The sequence below is a fragment of the Dipodomys spectabilis genome, unplaced genomic scaffold (assembly GCF_019054845.1).
Source record: "Dipodomys spectabilis isolate Male_0828 unplaced genomic scaffold, ASM1905484v1 ptg000001l, whole genome shotgun sequence".
Classification (NCBI taxonomy): Eukaryota; Metazoa; Chordata; class Mammalia; order Rodentia; family Heteromyidae; genus Dipodomys; species Dipodomys spectabilis.
In genome coordinates, this window is record NW_024870678.1 from 32,905,591 (window position 1) to 32,925,764 (window position 20,174).

Consider the following 20,174-nt stretch of genomic DNA (forward strand, 5'->3'; position numbering starts at 1 on the left):
CTTTGTAATCTTTGTATATAAATTGAAATGTCTGAGTTTGGGGATTTAGCTCAGTGGAAGAACACTTGCCTACCAAGTACAAGGCCCTGAATTCAGTCCTCAGCACTGCAAAAGCAAAGCAAAACAACTGAAATGTTGGGTTTCAATTTGCTATAGCCAGAAGGCATTAAATGTGCTTTTTGGGTTACTAAAATTACTGCTGTTACCTAAATAGCATATCATTTTAATTATTGATTGGTATTTGAAGTTCATTCTGTTGAAATGCATCTCTTGATAGGGGATATTAAATGGGCTTGAAGGGGTCTTCCTCCACTAATTATTCAATTGTCCTCTGGTGGGCTGACCAAAGTAAAGGCAGCACATGTACTGGACTGTTCAGGAAGGCTGAGGCCTCTATTCTATCAAGTGTGAAAAGAAGCTGTAAAAAAGTCTTTGAGGGGCTGGGAAGGTGGCTCAGTGGTAGAGCACTTACCTTGCATGCATGGGGCCCTGGGTTTGATTCCTCAGCACCACATAAGCAAAAAGAATAAAAGCCAGAAGTGGTGCTGTGGCTTAAGTGGTAGAGTGCTAGCCTTGAGCTGAAAAGCTGAGGGACAGAGCCCAGGGCCAGAGTTCAGGCCCCACGACCAGACCCCCTCCCCCCCCAAAAAAAGTCTTTGATAAACTGATTGCAGATGTGTACCATAGGTATGCTAATATGAAAATTAGATGAAGCGTGATCTAAAGATGCTTGCCCACATCCTTCTATTACAGGTACCCTTGGGTGCAGGTACTGAAAATGATTTGTAGGTGTTCCTTTTAGAACTCTTAGAGCAAATACAAGCCTATCCAGCTATCAAGAAATGTAGGTTCTCTTGGGTGGGATACCGTGCAGCAGTAGGCAAGGTGGAAAACAAGCATCTCATTTTGGAATAAAGTAGTGTATGGATAGGCACATATGTAAGACATTCGTTTGGGGGAGTGGGGCTATGCATCCAAAGGGCATGAAAGGGAAAGATTAACCATTGTTTTGAGCCTAGGCTGTATTGCCAGGTTTGTCTCCAACTGGGCAAAAGATCTCACTGCCTCAGCTTTCCCAGTGGCTGGGACTACACATGCATGTTTCCACAGCTACTTGACAAGCCAGTGTGTGTGTGGTCTGGGCCTCTCACTTTTGTATGGCTTTTGCTTTTTTTTGCTCATGGCTGGTGTTCTGCCACTTGAGAGCTACACCTCTGCTTGAGTTTCAATGAATAATTGGAGATAAGAATATCTCGGCTACTCTGTCATGCTGGCTTTGAACTGGAATTCCCAGACCTCAGTCTCCTGAGTAGCTAAGGTTGTAGGCATGAGTCACTGGTGGTTGGTTTGACTTAAGAATTGCTGAGCTAGGAATGGTGGTACATGCCTATAACATCAGCACTAAAATGAAGCTGAGGCAATAGGGTTGTGAGTTTGAGACTGGCCTAGGTTATGTTAAAAAACAAAACATCCCAGTTCCAATGTTCACACAAAACCCCAAAATACATGCCACACACTTTTAAGGCAGAGATGGGAAGGATTGCATTTCAAGGCCACCTCAGGTAAAAATGAGACCTCTAAAGCCAGGCATGATGATGCAGAATGCCTTTTATTCTCAATACAGACTAGGGGTGGCAGGCTGAGGCTGATCTCTGGCAAAAAGCAAGGGGCTACACAAAAGAACTACAAAGGTTGGGGGAAAGGCCCAAGTGTCAGGGCTAATTGTTAATTAAAATGGAAAGCATGTTCATTTTTGTGCTGGTTGTTACTTAATTTCCTTAAAGTATATAAGAGAATTGTCTCTGTAGGAAGAATACTGTCAGTTTCTGGAGATGGAAGGACAAAAGTACTGATGACCATACTCAAATTAGGCCACATAAAATAGGTATAGAAAATGTGCTTGTGCCATCAAAAGCCTGTCTTACCATCTTGATTTCATTTGTAAGTTTCTGTGTGGTTCTTTAGCCATATTCCCAAGGAGAGGCTAAAAAGTAGTATCCAAAATCTAAGCCTTTTGACTTTAATTCCTAAAATGATAAGAGCATTTTACTTTGAACTGTCAATGATGACTGAACACCAGTTGTCATAATTTTTATTCATGCAGCAAAAGAAATGACAATTTGATGTAGAAAATTAAAGCTATTAAATAAGAAATCCCCCAGTACTGAGCATTGGTTTTTGATTGTAGAACCTGGATTTCTCTTGTGACACTGGTTATCATGTGATCAGGAAAATACTCGTCCCAGCTCAACTGTTACCTTAGGGTGGTAAAAAGTAAGAATTACTAATCTTTTTGTACAGTACAAACTAAAATGGACTTTTCCAAGATGGCAATGAATGAACTGTTTCCCTTTTTACATGGCAAGCTGGAGATTTGAGCCAGAACTACTTTTAAATGCTGTCTTTACATTTAATGCAGTTAGAAAAATAGCTGTGAAACTTCACTTCCAAATAGACTTAGTAATTAGAACAAAATCATCCTCTACTTGGCCTTTTATTCTTAAATTGTCTTTATCTCAGACAGCTTGAAGTGGGAGATGACTGGTGCAGTGCTCCTACTCACCTCTATGGTGATGAGGATGACGATCATCCACTCTAGGCGGAGAGCTCTCTTCTCCGTCAGGTGATTCCGCATTAGATCAGTTAGTTCCATGCAGTGCTGAAGTTTTTCATTCATGACCTGCATAAGAAAAACCTTACCATCAGGTACTAAATTTTATTTAGGAAGAAAAGTTGGTCATATGCTGCAACATTCTGCAGCTTTACATTAAGAAACCACTTAATTCTTGCTTTCCAGTCTTCCTCTAGGTAACCAGTTGTTATTGGTATATAGCAAGCCACACCCACAAACACTTTGCTATGTAACATAGCCAAAACGCTTAACATCCTATTTGTAAGACTTGATGGCAGTCTGCAAAGATTTCCTGACTGTTGGTAGACAGCTTTAATTTGAAGCAGTTAAAAGGCAACATTTTTTTTTAAAGTACTGAATATTTGATCTGCTGCACAATTACCAGAAGATGGCGCCATACACTTTATGATCATCACATGGGCTTTCAATAAATTGCCAAAGAGTGAATGATACTTAGTAGGAAAAGGAAGATGGTTTGACTCACTAGATATGGACAGTGAAGCAGAGACTTGGGTTTCTGGTAGAATGATGACTACATAAGTGAAGCGTAATTAAATCACTGATTTATTCTATCAGTTTTGAGTACGTGTTCTATGTGGTGACTCTGCCAGGAACTGGGAAGCTGATAACCAAACTCTGATGTCCTGGAGTTTATTTGCTATGAGATATGTCCAGGTGGAGGGCCTGTGAATTTAGGAAAACATTTGGAGGGCAGGATTGGGATCAGAAGCACACATCTGAAAACAGGAAAAGGTGAGGGAAGTCATGCAAGCAAGATTGCTGGTGTTGATGGAAGCCCCAGGGACGCCAGTTTGAGGAGTGGTGCTGGGCACCGCACAGAAATGCCTGTTGCACATGCATGTCTTGCTAAGACTGAAACTTCTAATTAACAAATGAAATGACCTGACCTATCCCAACTTTTGTGTTTCTCAGCAGATTACACTGTCACCCAAGTTCTCACAAGACTATCTTAAGGAAAAAGCAGCACTGTGACCACTCTGCCTTTAATTACCTGTGGTGCTGCCCTGTGTTGAGCATAGAAGAGGGAAGGATGTTTCTTTGAGCTCTGATATAGCTTGGATATTGAATGACCTCTCAAGGCCCATGTGATAAAGGGTGGGATCTCTAGAACTGAGCCTAAATCTTTTTTCTATAAGAAAAGTGATGGAAAGCTGATTAACAAAAGCCACTTCTAAATCTTTTACGTATTTTGGGATGTTTAGAAAGTACTACTTAGAGTATATCTTTCCCTGTAGTTTGAGAACTCTTAGGAATGTTCTATAATACGTGGAAGACTCAACACCTCAAGACTTTCAAGACTGTCAAGCTCTCTGCTGTGGAGGGTATCCAGTGCTTTGTGAACATCTGAAGAATGGAATCCTGTATTTTCTTCCTTGGGTAAATGATTTTTAATACAGAAAATTTAATGTGCAACACATGGAAAAACCAAGAAGTGATTCTTTCCAGTTACTTCTTGAGATCACTGCAGCCTGCTACAGAAAGGTCCTGATGTGAAACTATGTGGTAAGTTGTTGCTTTAAACCACTAAGTTTTGGGGAAACTTGTTATAGTAATAGCTAGCTAATATAAGTATCTTACCTTCATGACACTACCATCCCTCTTTTATATGAACACCAGGCCACAAAAATCTACTGTTTTTCAGGTCTGTCCTACAACTGTCATCAAATCCATGTTTCATACATTTAAATGTTGAAGAAGGCCCCCCCCCCCCCAAATTTCATCTTAACCGCCCCTGTAATCAGTCTTTCTATGCCAGCGATGAGCAGATGGCCTCCGGTGGCTGTCTTTCCCTGACCAGACCAGGGCCATGACCTCTACTTTTCTGTGGTACAAGACACCCACACAAGATAAATGGCAACTGCAGACACCTTTTATGAGTTACACAAAGGTCTTGGCTTAGAGAAAATAATGTAAGTAGCAAAACTATTGTAGCAATAGTGAGCCATGTAGGGTTTTTGAAATTTAAGTCACTTTTTTTTTTTCTGTCATTGCTGATACTGGGTCTTGAACTCATGGTCTGAGCACTGTTCCTTAGCTTTTTCACTCAAGGGTGGCACTTTAACACTTGAGCCATAGCTCCACTTCTAGCTTTTTGTGGCTAATTGGAGATAAAAGCGTATCACAGACTTTCCTGCCCAGGCTTGCTTTGCACTGTGACCCTCAGATCTCAGCCTCCTGAGTAGCTATGATTACAGGTGTGAGCCACTGGCTCCCACACTTTTTTGGGTTGGTTGCACTGGAGCTCGATCTCAAGGCCTTTCCAGTCATGGCTGGTGCTCTAAACTTTAGCCATGTTCTAGTCTGGCACTTTTGTAGTTTTTTTTTGGAGATGGAGTGTTGCAGATTTTTCTGCTGTGATCCTCAGATCTTAGCCTCCTGAGTGGCTAGGCTTATAGGTGTGGACCACTGGTCCACTGGTAAATAACACTGAGAAAGGCATAAGACTAGGAAGTATCTTGAATATCAGGCAAAAACTACTCAATGTAACACTACACAGTAAAACAAGACATTAAGATGGGAGAGAATGAAAAGAGAGATGATTAAAAAACACTTAGCTTTCAAGTGCTATGTCTTAAAACCATAAGGAAAGAAACAGCAAATGGTAAAATAGCATGCTGGAGGTTTTCTAATCTGAACAAGAGAAAATACACTCACAAAAAATGCCCAGTACTTCCAAGATAGGCGGGAGTAAAAAAACATCTATCAGTTTCTGACCTCTCACACTTCTTATCTAGAGATCTTTTGACATATCAATTTCAAAGTGACTGTAGAGAGGAAAAGAAGGAAAGATAAATCTAAAGGGATTGGAACCAAAGTCAAACACATTCACTTGTATCTTACAGGCATACAAATTGAGGCAAATCATGTCAAGTAAAAGTATAAAATGTGTACCTTAACTCGTCGAGTAATGCTAAGAAATTGACAGGTTTTATCGTAAAGTTCTTCTAGGTTTTCTCTGTCCCAGTAGAAATCAGGAGTGATCAAGAAGTCTGAACTTAAGTTTATTCGGTGCCTTAAGAAAGGGGACATGGTTACTCTTACTTACATTGAATTTGAAAACCCATTGTTTCTGTGATACTTCTCATACATAGGGAGCACCTTTAAATGCTGACCGCTGCAAAATACTTAGGAGAAATATGTGAATTAAAAATTTACAAAATAAGCTGGTGCTGGTGGCTCATGCCAATAACTCTAGCTACTCAGGAGGCTGAGGTCTACAGCTTGTGGTTCAAAGCCAACCCAGGGAGGAAAGTCCATGAGATGCTCACCTCCAATTAATCAGAAAATCAAAGTAGAGCTGTAGTTCAAAGTGGTAGAGTGCTATTATTCAGTAAAAGAGCTTAGGGACAGTGCCCAGACCCTAAGTTCAAGTCTCACAATTGGCAAAAAAACCTTTTACAAACAATTTAAAAACTCAAACTTAAGTCTTTTTTTTTTTTTTTAAATTCTTCCTGTGTACATAGTTGGGATCATAGGCCTGTGCCACCATGCCAGCCTTAACTGAATCTTTAAATTTTTTTTTTTTTTTTTGTCGGTTGTGGGGCTTGAACTCTGGGCCTGGGCGCTGACCCTCAGCTCTTCAGCTCAAGGCGAGCGCTCTACCACTTGAGCTACAGCGCCACTTCCGGTTTTCTGGTGGTTTATTGGAGATAGGAGTCTCACGGTCTTTCCTGCCCGGGCTGGCTTTGAACCGCGATCCTCAGATCTCAGCCTCCTGAGTAGCTAGGATTACAGGCGTGAGCCACCAGCGCCCGGCTGAATCTTTAAATTTTAATGGTTACTATTTATTAATATTTAACCTTTTAAAAGTAGAAAAAACATTTTTTTGGGGGTCCATCATGGGGTTGAACTCTGGGACTGGGCGCTGTCTCTCAGATCTTTAACTCAAAGTGAGCACTCTACCACTTGAGCCACAGCACCACATCAGGTTTTCTGAGTGGTTTGTTGGAGATAAGAGTCTCACAGACTTTCTTGCTAGGCTGGCTTTGAACCATGATCCTCAGATCCCAGCCTCCTGAGTAGCTAGGATTACAGGTGTGAGCCACTGGTGCCCGGCTAGAAAACACATTTTTAAAAAATGATGCACTTGTTTCTTTTTTCATTAAAATACTTTGCAGTTCCAAGCAAGTTATTTTTGGGGCCAGGTGATCACACAGTTTAAAAACAGCTAAATGTAAAGATTCATGCCTGTAATACTTGCACTTGAGGAAAATGAGGAAGGAGGATTGTGAGTTTGAAGCTAGTATGGGCTACATAGGAAGATCTGTGATTTAAAAAAAAAAGGGGACAAAAGAAAAGCACCCTCCCCCCCCCCCCAAGCCCAAAAGATATAAAAAGAGAAAAACAGATTAATCTTACTCCCAATTTCCCCTTTCCCTTTCTCCTGCTCTCTGTGTGTAGGAAGGCTCCTCTCTCAGTATCCTTCCAGTCATGGTGCAAGCACTGAACAAGCAAACATCCAAATTACTTCCCTTCCCCAACCCTCTGCTCTCCATCTTTTTAATAGAAATCTGAGCTTTAAAATTTTTTGCTAAATGAAAATTTAAGTGGTTAAAGAAAATAACTTAAAGAAGCATTCAGAAAAACAATAGTAGACACTTTTTTTTTTTTTGTCCATTGTGGGGCTTGAACTCTGGGCCTGGGCCCTGTCCCTGCGCTCTTCAGCTCAAGGCTAGCACTCTATCACTCGAACCACAGCGCCACTTCTGGTTTTCTAGTGATTTATTGGAGATAAGAGTCTCCCGGACTTTCATGCCTGGACTGGCTTTGAACCTCGATCCTCAGGTCTCAGCTTCCTGAGTAGCTAGCATTACAGGTATGAGCCACTGGTGGCCGGCTAGTAGACACTCTTATCTTACCAAACAACTCAAATAATACAAGGATAAAAATAAGGCTTTATACAAACACATTTTACAAATATTAACAAATCTAAATATATTTAGTCCTAACTTCTGAGGTTTTTTCCTGGTAGTATTTCAAGTTTGAATTCAGAACCTTATGTTTGCTAGCTTTGTGCACTCTACTACTTAAGGCATGCCCCTGATCCTTTCTGCTTTTAGTTTTTCACATGAGGTCTCATGCTTTTGCCAGATCTGGCTTTAGACTGCAGACCCAACCCCTGCCTCTGAATAAATAGCTAGATCATAGGTATATCTGACTCAATGCATTATTTGGCAGGTGCCAGTGGTTGACACCTATAATCCTGGCTACTCAGGAGGCTGAGATCTGATGATTGTGATTTGAAGATAGCCTGGACAAAAAAGTCGTTGAGACTCTTATCTCCAATTAATTGTTAGAAGTGGAGCTGTGGCTCAAGTGGTAGAGTGCTAGCTTTGAGGGGAATAAAAAGCACAGGGGCATAACCCATGCCATGAGTTCAAGCCCCAGGACTAACACCCAGAATTCTCTAAAGTTGGGAGGCATCTTAAGTGACGGCGTCTTGTGTGTGACAGTTGTGACTTAGTTGTCATTACTTAATGTATGCCTTTCTTTTTATTTAAGCTCAAATGGAAAGACAAGATCAAAATAAGGCTAAAAGGGCTGTTTCAAAACATAAAATTTAAGTTCTATGACTACAGAGTACTGAAAGAGTTTAAGTGGTAAGGGTTTTTTCTTTGTATTGCATTTTGGGGTCTCATATTTAATGAAGTTGGTATGTAACTGTTCTGTACAAGTAAGTCCACTGCATGTATTTATTTTGCTGGAAATTTGCATTAACCAAATCCTAATATATCTTCCTACTCTCAGAATGTGTTTGCCTAAGTCTAGGTTTAATGTGGACTAGTTAGGTCCTCTTCTGTACTTGCTGGATTTCCTCAGCTAGAGGCCTTGTATACCTCATTCCTTCTCATGGTAAGAGTTCTCCCTGCCTATCATTAATGAAATGGAAGTAGCAGAATTCCTATAAAAGTATAAATGTTTCTTCTTTAATACAGAACTATCAGAATGTTTTCTCGAGAATATTTAATATATGAAATACTTTGTTTACAAGAGAAACTTTACCTTAGGGCAAAGAGTTCACCCATTTTCTGCATAACTTCTTTATGGGATAGTTTCACTTTCTTCCCAGCTTTTAAAGCCTATTTGGAGGGAATAAAACCACATATACAGTTGGCCCTCTGTTTCTGTGGGTTCTATGTCTGTGTAGTCAACTAACCAGAGAGAAGAAACTAGAACACACTGCCACTGTGCTGAATGAGCAGATGGACTTTCCTTGTTATTCCTTAAATGATGCAGAGCAGGAGAGCTATCTACATAGCATTTACATTGTATTAATTACAATCAGCAATCTAGGATGATTTAAGTATACAGAAAGACATGCATGGGTTGTGTGTACAACACTGTGCATAAAAATGAGCACCCACAGATTTTAGCATCCTGGGGTGGTGGGAGGGAATCAATGCACAGATTCTGTATATCTTTTTAAAGTACTGGGTTCATCAAGTAAATTCTGTAGGGACATACTTTTATGTACATAATTCTTTAGATAAAACTGTCTTCCAGATGTATGTCCTAATTCACTCCAATATTTTAAAGTTTTGCTAGGCAGAATTTTTTTTTTTTGGTCTGGTTGGGGCCTGAACTCTGGGCCTGGGCGCTGTCCCTCAGCTCTTCAGCTCAAGGTTAGTGCTCTACCACTTGAGCCACAGCACCACTTCCGGCTTTTTTTTTTCCTGCTTATGTGTACTAGGAATTGAACCCAGGGCCTCAGGCATGCAAGGCAAGCGCTTTACCACTGAGCCACTTTCCCAGCCCCACTAGGCAGAAATTTTATATATTTATATATATTCCCCCCCCCCCCCCCCCAATTCCTTTTACTTTCCATTTCCTGCTGGTACTGAGACTTGAGCTCTGGGCCTTGTGCTCTTACTCAGGTTTCTTACTCATGACTAGCTTTCTATTTCAGCTCTGCTTCCAGTCCTAGCTTTTTGCTGGTTAACTGCACATGAGAGTCACAAGGATTTGTCTGCCCAGGCTGGCTTTGAACCATGATCCTCAGAACTCAGGTCTCCTGAGTATCTAGGATTATAAGCATGAACACTGGATGCCTGGCTAGTTTGGATCCCGAATGTCTCCAGATGCCCATGTGGTGGGGGCTTGGCCCAGAGCCTGTGGCACTGTCGGGCAGTGGTGGGATGTTGTAGAGATGGGACATAATGTCGGGAAGTTGGGTCACCAGGAGCGTGCCCTTGAAGAAATCACTGGGATCGTGGTCTGTCTCCCTGTCTTTATTTCCTGCTTAGCTTCCTTGGCCGTGGGTTCCCGCCATTAGCTGCCCAGTCGCATATCCCACACCCACAGGTCTACCAAACCAGGAACCGAAACTGAGCCAAAGCAAACTTTCCTCCCAATAACTTGATTATCTCAGGCACTTTATTATAGAAATGGAGTATTTGCCTTCTTTATACCTTTTGCAGTACAAGGCATCAAACCCAGAACCTGATTACATGCTAGGTAAGTGGTTTACCACTAACTACATGCCCAGGACACTCTAATTCAGTTATTATTAAACATACTGTGCAATCAGTAATTGGAAGTTTTAAAAAGTGAAAAACCAAAACGAAGTTTCTAATATATCATCATTTTACATGTAATTGAAAGGTATTTTCATTGCTTAAAATCTATGTAGCTTTCCTATTGTTTTCTTATTACTTTATTATACTCATCTTGTACATATTGTTAAAAATGAAAAGTTTATATTTCCCCCCACTACAAATCAATTCTTGAAAACAAGTACAGAATTGATATAATTACCTCTGGAATTGACTGAATAGACTCAATGAATTTGTCCAGTGTTGCTTCCCAAATAGCAAGCTTCACTAGGGGAAAAAAAGTAACAAGAAACATTTCTTTATCATCATGTTTATGCTGCCAGTCTGACAACAGATTAAGGAGCAAACGTGCAGCCAGGCATAGTGGATCACACCTATAATCCCAGCATTCAGGAGGCAAGAGCATAAAGAGCATGAGTTTGAGGCCAGCCTGAGTAACAGGCCCTGTATCAAAAAGCCCAAACCAAAACAATACAACACAAATAAAATAAAACCACAACAACCAAAAACCTTCAAACAGAAACAAAAAAGCCAATTTGAAACTGGAACTGAAGAGGGAGATAGATCTGCAAGCATGGCAGGAACCTGCAAAGACAAAGGGAACTGAAGCTCTGCGTCCCGTGGGCAGCCTACAGCTCTACCCGGCAGAGCTGATGTTCTAGGAGCACATCTTAGAGAGCAGAGGGAAGAGACACAGTGCACCAAGGGAGCACAGGTGGGAGAAAGGTTGCTTTCTCACACTCTGGGCGATGAGTGGAATAAAGTGCATCAGTCTTGGAAAGAAGCCAGAGGGTGTGGACTGTCTTCAGCCAGCCTGTTAGCAAAGGAATTCCCATGGAACATGTTCAGCTTGAGCCATGTGACTCCTTCCTATTGCTGTGACACAGAGATGTGGCCCGGGCCATCACACAGGGCAGGGCTGAATTTGGCTGTCTGGATTAGAAACTACCTAAAATTGAACAATCACTGAGCAATGGACAGGAAAACAAAGGTGGTGACCTTAATGCAGGCACGAGGGCAGGGAAGCTTTAGAACCTAGTCTAGTTACCCACATGTTCCACAGTGAAAAGGAGTGCTTAGCTGTGTGGAATGTTGTCTGAAAAACGGCAAAATCTTCACCAAATACTTAAACTTCCTCTGAGGAAATAAAGACTGTGTAATGCCTTCCTTGAGAGCAGGAGAAACTTACCTGACAGGCAAAGAGCATTGGAGAAAGCAAATTTTTCTAGAATGGTATCATCCATATCCAGCTCTGAATTTAACTTGATTTCCCCTCTGTGAAGTTTGGACTGCCCTCTGTGAGAAAGAAAGAAAAAAATAGTATCTTCCAAATCTTAATAGCACTTTAAGGGGCTGGAGGTACCAATCAAGGGTAGACTTCTAGGCCCTTAGTACAAACCCCAGTATTTTTTTTTAATATTTTTTTATTTTTTATTGTAAAGATACTATACAGAGGGTTACAGTTACATGAGTAAGGTAATGAGTACACTTCCTATTGAGCATTGTTACCCCCTCCATTCAAACCCCAGTATTAAAAAAAAATATCAGTGGACATTTAAGCCAAGTGCTCATACCTATCCTCCTATTACTGGAGGCTAAGATCTGAGGATTGAGGTCAGTCCAGGGAAACATACCCACAAAACTTTTATCTCCAGCTGGGCGCTGGCGGCTCATGCCTGTAAACCTAGCTACTCAGGAGGCTGAGATCTGAGGATCATGGTTCAAAGAAAAGTCCATGAGACTCTCATCTCCAGTTAACCACCAGAAGACTGGAAGTGGTGCTGTGGCCCAAGTGGTAGAAAGCTCACCTTGAGCTTAAGAGCTCAGAGACAGCGCCCAGGCCCAAAGCTCAAGCCCCATGACCTGCCCCCCCCATATATATACATGTATGTGTGTGTGTGTGTGTATGTATATATATATGTGTATATACGTATATATATGTGTACATATATATATGTACACACACACATACAATTAACCAGCAAAAAGCTAGAGGCAGAATTGTGGCTCAAGTAGTAGAGAATCAGCCATGAGCAAAAAAGTTAAGCAGTAGTACAAGATCCTGAGTTCAAGCCTCAGTAGTAGCAGAAATAGATAAAATTCAATGAAAGTACATTAGCACATCTCTGTCTCTCTTAGGCTCCCATGGTCACTTTGGTGCAGCCACTGCAGGCCTGGTCCATCCTCATGGTGGGCCAGAGTGACACCACAAGGCTCAGGGGAAGCACTTGGAAAATAGTGCTGGGCCAAGGCGGGCAATCTGAAATCTCCAAATTGTCCTAAAGCTCTGCCATCAGCTTTCCTAAGAGCCTTGTTTCATATTCTCGTAGGTGGGGGCACTGGAGAGAGTCCTTTCCAAATGAGCCACCCTGTCTTCAACAGTGTCCTAGCACTCTTTGTTTGCCCTTGCTGAGGTGGAGGAATCTGCAGGCTGCTCCTTCCCATTTGCTTTACCTAGAGCCACATACCAGGCCTATATCACACAGGCACCCTTCCCTCCTTCCCTCCAATTTCTTTTTTTTTTTGGATCAGTCGTAGGGCTTGAACTCTGGGGGCTTGGGCACTGTCCCTCAGCTCTTCAGCTCAAGGCTAGCGCTCTACTGCTTGAGTAACAATGCAACTTCCAGTTTTTGAGTGGTTTATTGGAGATAAGAGTCTCACAGACTTTCCTGCCCTGGCTGGCTTTGACCCTGGCTTTGAATGTGATCCTCACATCTTAGCCTCCTGAGTAGCTAGGATTACAGGTGTGAGCCACCGGTGCCCGGCTCCTTAATTTCTTTATTATTATTATTTGCTTATGTGGCACTGAGCAATTGAAGCCAGGGCCTCATGCATGCTAGGCAAGCACTGTACCCCTAAGCCACATTGCCAGCCTCAGGCACCCACATTTCTACACCACTTTCCTGCACAGGGTTCTCTGAGATCATATTATACTCTACACTCAAAACCAAGTACAAAATGGATTTACTTAACTGAAACAAAAGCTTTCCAACTGGGAGTTATACTCTACTTGTTTTAATTTGTGGACAGCCTGAGAAGTCACACACACATACACACAAACACACACCATATCGTGGCCCCTCGTATTTATTACTTGACTTAGTTTGAACTAAGAACTTTTTTCTTAAAATTAGTGTCTATATTCAGAAATGATTTATGTAAATTTTTTATTTTTCCAAGCCCTTTCATAAAGCTGATAGGAAGTTCTTACTCTACTTTTATGTAGTTGAGCTCCTCATTCTCCCAGTGGACTAAGGCAACTTCGTAGGGCTGGATTTCGTGCTTCTCCAGAAGCTGCATCACGTGCTTCATCTAGAAGAAAAGGAAACACTAACCTGAAACTAAAGCAAGTCCATCAGTGTACAAATATGAAGCTGGGCTTTTATATCCTTCATTACGTTATCAACATTATGTTTTGGGGTTGTGTGCATGCGTGCTCATGTGCATGTGTGTGCATATGCTGGTTTGGGACTTGAACTCAGGGCCTGGGCACTGTCTCTGAGAATTTTTGCTCAAGGCTAGCACTCCACCACTTGAGCCACAGCTCCACTTCCAGCTTTTTGGATGTTAATTGGAGAAAAGTTTTAAGGACTTTCCTGCCTGGGCTGACTTTGAGCCATGCACCTCAGATCTCAGTCTCCTAAGTAGCTAGGATTACAGGGGTGAGCCAATGATGCCCAACAATTCTGTTGCTTAGTTTTTAAGGAAAAGATGGACTCACTGTGAGATGGCATATTCATCAATCTTTATGTTTAGAAAATAGAGATGAACAGGAAAGAGAAGAGAAAAATATAATTATTCAAAGAAAATTACTAGTAACATTATAGTTTGTATTCACTAAATCTCAAAAAAAAGTTCTAAATGTTTTTTAAGTTAGAACATGAAGTGTAGAATGTGACTATCTTATGTGCTCACCTGAAATCCTAATCTCAGAGATGCTTGCCTAACACATTGTATTCCTGTGAGCATCGTCTTAGGTAAAATAGGACTGTGGTATGGGTGTGAATGTATTCTGTGCTGTTCTTCTCAATGGAGGAGAAGTGCAACTTATTTAATATCCATTGGGATGGTGATTACCATGCATTACAGCATGGTATACCATCTTAAGCATGTTCTTTGGTGTCATGTGGGACTATTTCTTTAGGAATGGCTATATCAAAAGACATGCACAGGCCAGACATCAGTGGCTCACAGTTCTAATACTGACTACTCAGGAGGATGAGATCTGAGGATAACAGTTCGAAGCCAGGCCTGGGCAAGAAAGTCACTGAGACCCTTATCTCTGGTCAACCAACAAACAACTGTAAATGGGAGTTACGATTCAAGTGGTGGGGCACCAGCCCTGAGCTAACCAACTTCCACAATGTATTGTTATATTCTGTAACTAGCTTTGTGTATTCCACTTGTTTTCACTTGACTTTCTGGCTCACAGATGGTGCTCTAACACGTGAGCCACACCTCCAGCTCTGGCATTTTTCTGTTAATTGTAGGTAAGAATCTTCTTGTTTCATCTACCTGGGCCGGTTACAAATCAGGATCCTTAGATCTCAGCCTCCTGACAGCTAGGATTACAGGCTTGAGCCATTGGAATGGGCATTTACTTGCTATTTATTTAGTATAATTATCATATACATGGGCATTTTCTCAGAAATATTTTTTTCACATGATTTATAAGAACTGTAGTTTTGATGAATGTATTTAAGAAACTTTTTTTTTTGGGGGGGGGGGTCCGGTTGTGGGGCCTGAACTCTGGGCCTGGGTGCTGTCCCTCAGCTCTTCAGCTCAAGGCTAGCGCTCTACCACTTGAGCCACAGCGTCACTTCCGGCTTTTTTTCCCCCTGCTTATGTGGTGCTGAGCTTATGTGGTGCAAAGCAAGCGCTCTACCACTGAGCCACCTTCCCAGCCCAAACTTTCACACTTTTATACTTTATTTACACCTACCGTTTTGTCTTTGACATTCCAAAACACAGCAGCTCCTTCCCTGATTTAAAAGAATAAGAAAATTAACTAAGTTAAAGATAGAATACATTTTTTGGGTCCATACATAAAGCCAATGAAGCCATAGTTGGGTAACATCTAGACCATATCCAGGATATAACAGGAGGAAATATGACTTATTGATTAGACATAGGGACTAGGAACATTTGCTAAAATAAGAGCTACTTTTTAATTTTATTTTTGTGCCAGTATTGGGGCTTGAACTCAGGGCCTCAAGCTCTTGTTTAGCTTTTTTGTTTAAGTCTGGCTGTCTACCACTTTCAGTGTCTTTTGCTGGTTAATTAGAGATAAGAGTCTCTAGGATTTGTGTGCCCCAGCTATCTTTGAACTAAGATGATTAGATCTCAGCCTACGATTACAGGGGTGATTCATCAGTACTTTGTGTCTATTTAATTTTTGATACAACCTGACTTCTACATGAAATCAAAGTTCTAGAAAAAGTAGCTGCTACTGTCATACTATGTCCCTTCATGTGTTACACCTTGCACCTCTGATTCAACTCTCCAGTACAAAAAGAAACTTAATATATTGTTTAATTGGAACAACTTTAGCTCTTAGGTGATTTTGCTATATGCAAAGAATAAAGGGTCACATTTTTGTTGCTGTTGTTGGTCACGGGGCTTGAACTCAGGGCTTAGGCACTGTCCCTAAGCTCTTCTGCTCAAAGATAGTGCTTTCCTGCTTTGAGCCACAGTGGTACTTCTCGTTTTTGAGTGGTTAATTGGGAGGTAAGAGTATCAAGGGGACTTTTCTGCCCGGGATGGCTTTGAACCATGATCCTCAGATCTCAGCCTCCTGAGTAGCTAAGATTATAATTGTGAGCCACTAGTTCCAGCCTGGGGCTCACATTTTTAAGACTTGTGGGGCTGAGACTGAGTTTGATTGAAGTTTGCCGTTGCACAAAGCTTAGAACAGCTGAAAGGAAGGCACAGGGGCCTCCATACTAGAACTGGAGGGCTGAGTACTACAAACTTAGTTTCATGTTTGACTTTTGCAGTGATGGGCTGTATAAGTGATAAATAAAAACTTCCATTTTAGTTACTGGGTTATTGCACTGGAGGAAGGAAAGATGGGAATGGTGGGAAGTAAATCATTCTTTAGGCATCTCAAGTGTTTAGTAGATGTGTGTCTTCATTTATTTTATCACTTAGGATACAAAGATGAGTATGACTCAGTTCGTATCTTCTAGAAACTCCCAATCTCAGAAAGATTGCCACCTAGACTGCTTATTACCACAGTATATGATCAGTATCATAGAAGAGGTTGGCAGAGTGCACTCTGGGATATCTAGCCAAGAGATATAACTTCTAAGGCACTTGCAGAGCTAGCAGTGGGGAAAGTAAGAAGAGACAATCAAGAGTGGGATCTGTGCATGCTCAGGAAAGAAAAGGAAGGAGCGAAGTGGTGTCTTGGAACAGCTAGAAGGAAGCTACATAGTCATCCAGATGTGTGGTCATGTGAACACTCAGGTTCATCAGGCCCAGTCAATCCCTAAGGGGACTTTGTTCTGTGACAATTTGATGCATGGAATTTCAAGCAGAAAAGTGTCAATAGAGAGCTTTCTACTGAAGGGCCTTGCCTACTGTAAACAAACGGTTGTGGGTGAATAGACAGGCCTGGAGGCCAGTAAGTAAGTATACTAGTGCATCAGGGCTGAGTCTGAGGAGACAGCTTTGACAAGTTAAAAGCCACAGTTACATATGCATGCAGAGGGTCACATCTAAACAGAAGGGAGTACAGTGGACTGAGCCCACATCTATAGCTCTGCTATGCAGTTGGGCCGACATTCAGAGGCATCTGTGCAAATGCCGGATCTGGACCATACTGGTACCTAGTGAGACAAGCTGTCAGTGTAAAATACACAGCTTGCACAAATGCAGGACCTAGACCATGACTGGGGTCTGGCAAGGCAAGCTGTCAGTGTAAAATACAGTACGGAAAACAAGTACAGAAAGTCTCATCAGTTGAGGTGTTGAAATGACCTTGTGAGGTTAGCTAGAGTACGCTAGCTAGGTGATGTAGCATTATTTATGTTACTCAGAATTCATCTTTCCTTCACTTTTAGAAATGTGATGCTGAGAACGTGTATGCTTGTAGTACACTGCACAGCCGGGTCCTCACCTCGGGACTCCTCCCTGCAGGGATGGGATGCTGCTTTTCTACTGGCACTCAGCAGTGAAACCTTTATCTCTAAAGTTCGAGTGAAAGGAAGGTAGGCATTGATAGAACAAAGACAGGTTTTCCTGTTTTTTTAATCTGGAAGGACTACAACCACAAAAATCCTCTACCAATGAACTTTTTTTTTTTTTTGGTACTGTGGACTGAACTGAGGGTAGTGTATGCAAACTACGCAAGCACTCTATCATTAAGTAAATCCCTACCCTTTAAAACGAAACAAAACAACTATTTTGAGACCAGGTCATATTATATTGCTCAGGATGTCTTTTGAACTTCTGCTTTTACTAGCTGATCCTCTGAAGTACTGGGATTACAAACCTGCACCACAACACCTAGTTTGTTTTTGTTTTTCTTGATATAGGAGTTTACCATGTTGTCTAGACTGGCTCAGAAGTCCTGGGCAAATGATTTTCCCGCCTCAGACTCCTGAGTAGCTAGGACAGGCATACCACCATGCCTGGCTTAAAGTTCAGATTCTTAGATGTCCCATGTATTTCATTTCTATCATTTAGTCCCATGACTGTAATTCACTGAATCTCTGGTCTGCCATTTCCTCAGCTACAAAATGGGAGTAACAGACCTTCCTTGGGTATAGGGAGGATAGCAGCATGAGTTTATGATCTCAACGACCTCACTAGGCTCCTCTGCATTTGGTATTAAAGGCCATCCTTAAATAACAGTGTATGTGAGCCAGCATACCAGTCTGAGTCCCTTGGGTGGGGGGGTGGGGGGGAGAAGGAGAAGGGAAGTAATATGGGCTAAAACTTTGGCTGAAAAGTTCCACAAGGAAAAGAAACAAAGAAAAGCAGCAGAGGTAGTATGGAGCTGGTGAGGAGCACTGGATGAATAGGAAACCAGGGCTTTATGTTAGCTCATTGGATGCAAACTCATACTTACAGACAAGCCAAGGCAAGACTATTGTTTTAAAATTTCATTTCCTAAAGAGTATTTACCAAAGATTCCTAGGCCTAATGATATGTTCAGATCACAAATACACTTTGAACATACAAGCTATCACAAGAGGTACCTTTGCACACTCAAGACCACAGCCACCTGAGCATTGACCAACTTCCCAATTCAGTTTCTTTCCCATCTTACCGGAAGAAGAAGATTGTTCCAGGATCTCCTTCTTTTGCAGAATGTTCTACACCTATCACCAAAATATTTGCTGCATCTGAGATTTAAAATAAATAACAGAAAAGCTGTATTACAAGGAGATACTATATGCAAGTCATCTTTTAATAAAGTCCTTTGATCACTTAATATACTACAAAGGGCTCTACACAGTCTCTAACTTTCCTACTCAGATTTGGTAAAGTATGCCATACTTGAAAATGAAACATGGCTTTCTGCTGTTGGTCATGGGGCTTGAGCGCAGGGCCCAGATGCTGTCCTTGAGCTGTTATGCTCAAGGCTAGCACTCCACCACTTTCAGTCTCAGCTCTACTTCCAGTTTTCTGGTGGTTAATTGAAGATAAGAGTCTCATGGCCTTTCCTGCCTGATTGACTTTGAACCATGATCTTCAGATCTCAGCCTCCAGAATAGTTACAGTATAGGCATGAGTCACCAGCACCAGGCCTTTAACTTTCTTTCTCTTTTCTCTGAGGTACTGGGGTTTGATGACATTCAACTCTCTATGGAATTGGTGCAGGGAAGTTTTCAATTTATTTTGCTGTTCAGATGAATTAAAAAGTTTATCTACCTTCAAAGTCACTGTAAAATTTTCTTCCATCAAAATAAGTTTTATTTGTTAGTTATTAAGATGGCATAGGCTAGACTTGATCTTGCCATATAGTTCAAGCTGGTCTTGAACTCTGAATGCTCTTGAGCTAGCTCACTGCTGCCCTATTTTCAGCAGCAGTAAGTTCAGCCTTCCGAATGCTAGGATTATAGGCATGAGCTTCCACATCTAGCAAGAACCCGTTCTTATACTTTCCTAAAATTCTGTTAAATTTTCTTTTGTATGCTCATATGTTTATCTTTTATTTTAATTCTATTACTTCTAAAATACTGTGCTATTTAAAGAATGTCCTTGTTTTTTATATCAATTTTATGGAACTATAATATTAAAATAGCTTTTTTTTTTTTCTAATCCTGGGCCTTGAGCTCTATCTCTGAGCCTGTCTGTGTTCAAGGCTAGTGCTCTACCACTTGGGCCACAGCGCCACTTCCAGCCTTTTCTGAATAGTTATTGGAGTTAAGAGACTCATGGACTTTGCTACCCAGAATGGCTTTGAATTATAATCCTCAGCTCTCAAGCCTCCTGAGTAGCTAGGATTACAGGCATGAGCCACCAGTGCCTGGCTTACAATAACTTTTTAATGTGTAGCATGGGACTATGATTTAAGTAAATATCTCCCAACAACCCATGTATTAAAGGCTTTATTTCTAGCATGTGGACCTTTGGGGAGGTAGTGGAAACCTTTAAGAGGTGGGGTCTGGTGGGAGTTAGGTCATTGTGGGCATGCTCTTCATATACTTACTGGTCATTATGACGGATCAACTGACCTGCTCTGTCACTATGATGCATTGTCTTACCACATACCTAGAAGAATGGACTGACACTTTCAAAGCTGTGAGCTAACATAAACTTTTCCAATTTTTTTTTTGGTTGGTCATGGGGCTTGAACTCAGAGGCCTGAGTGCTGTCCCTCAGCTCTTCAGCTCAAGGCGAGCTATGGTGCCACTTCCAGTTTTCTGCTGGTTTATTGGAGATAAGTGTTTCACAGACTTTCCTGCGTGGGCTGGCTTTGAACCGGGATCCTCAGATCTCAGCCTCCTGAGTAGCTA

General features: G+C 41.5%; 1 protein-coding gene across 2 annotated transcripts in view; it reads right to left on the bottom strand.

The window, feature by feature from the left end:
• Positions 1-2,075: 2,075 nt before the first annotated feature.
• Positions 2,076-20,174, bottom strand: part of Rmnd1 (required for meiotic nuclear division 1 homolog) — a 29,322-nt gene continuing 11,223 nt past the window's right edge. Inside the window, exons 4-12 of one of the 2 annotated variants that reach the window (XM_042666130.1) lie at positions 18,482-18,557; positions 15,149-15,188; positions 13,418-13,518; positions 11,396-11,502; positions 10,409-10,473; positions 8,657-8,733; positions 5,546-5,666; positions 2,564-2,680; positions 2,076-2,258 (exon numbers count right to left, since the gene is read on the bottom strand). In XM_042666130.1, coding sequence (XP_042522064.1) covers positions 2,226-2,258; positions 2,564-2,680; positions 5,546-5,666; positions 8,657-8,733; positions 10,409-10,473; positions 11,396-11,502; positions 13,418-13,518; positions 15,149-15,188; positions 18,482-18,557 — 737 coding nt within the window. In that variant the 3' untranslated portion in view covers positions 2,076-2,225. The remainder of the gene's footprint in view (positions 2,259-2,563; positions 2,681-5,545; positions 5,667-8,656; positions 8,734-10,408; positions 10,474-11,395; positions 11,503-13,417; positions 13,519-15,148; positions 15,189-18,481; positions 18,558-20,174) is intronic. The other variant, XM_042666179.1, reaches the window with a different exon arrangement.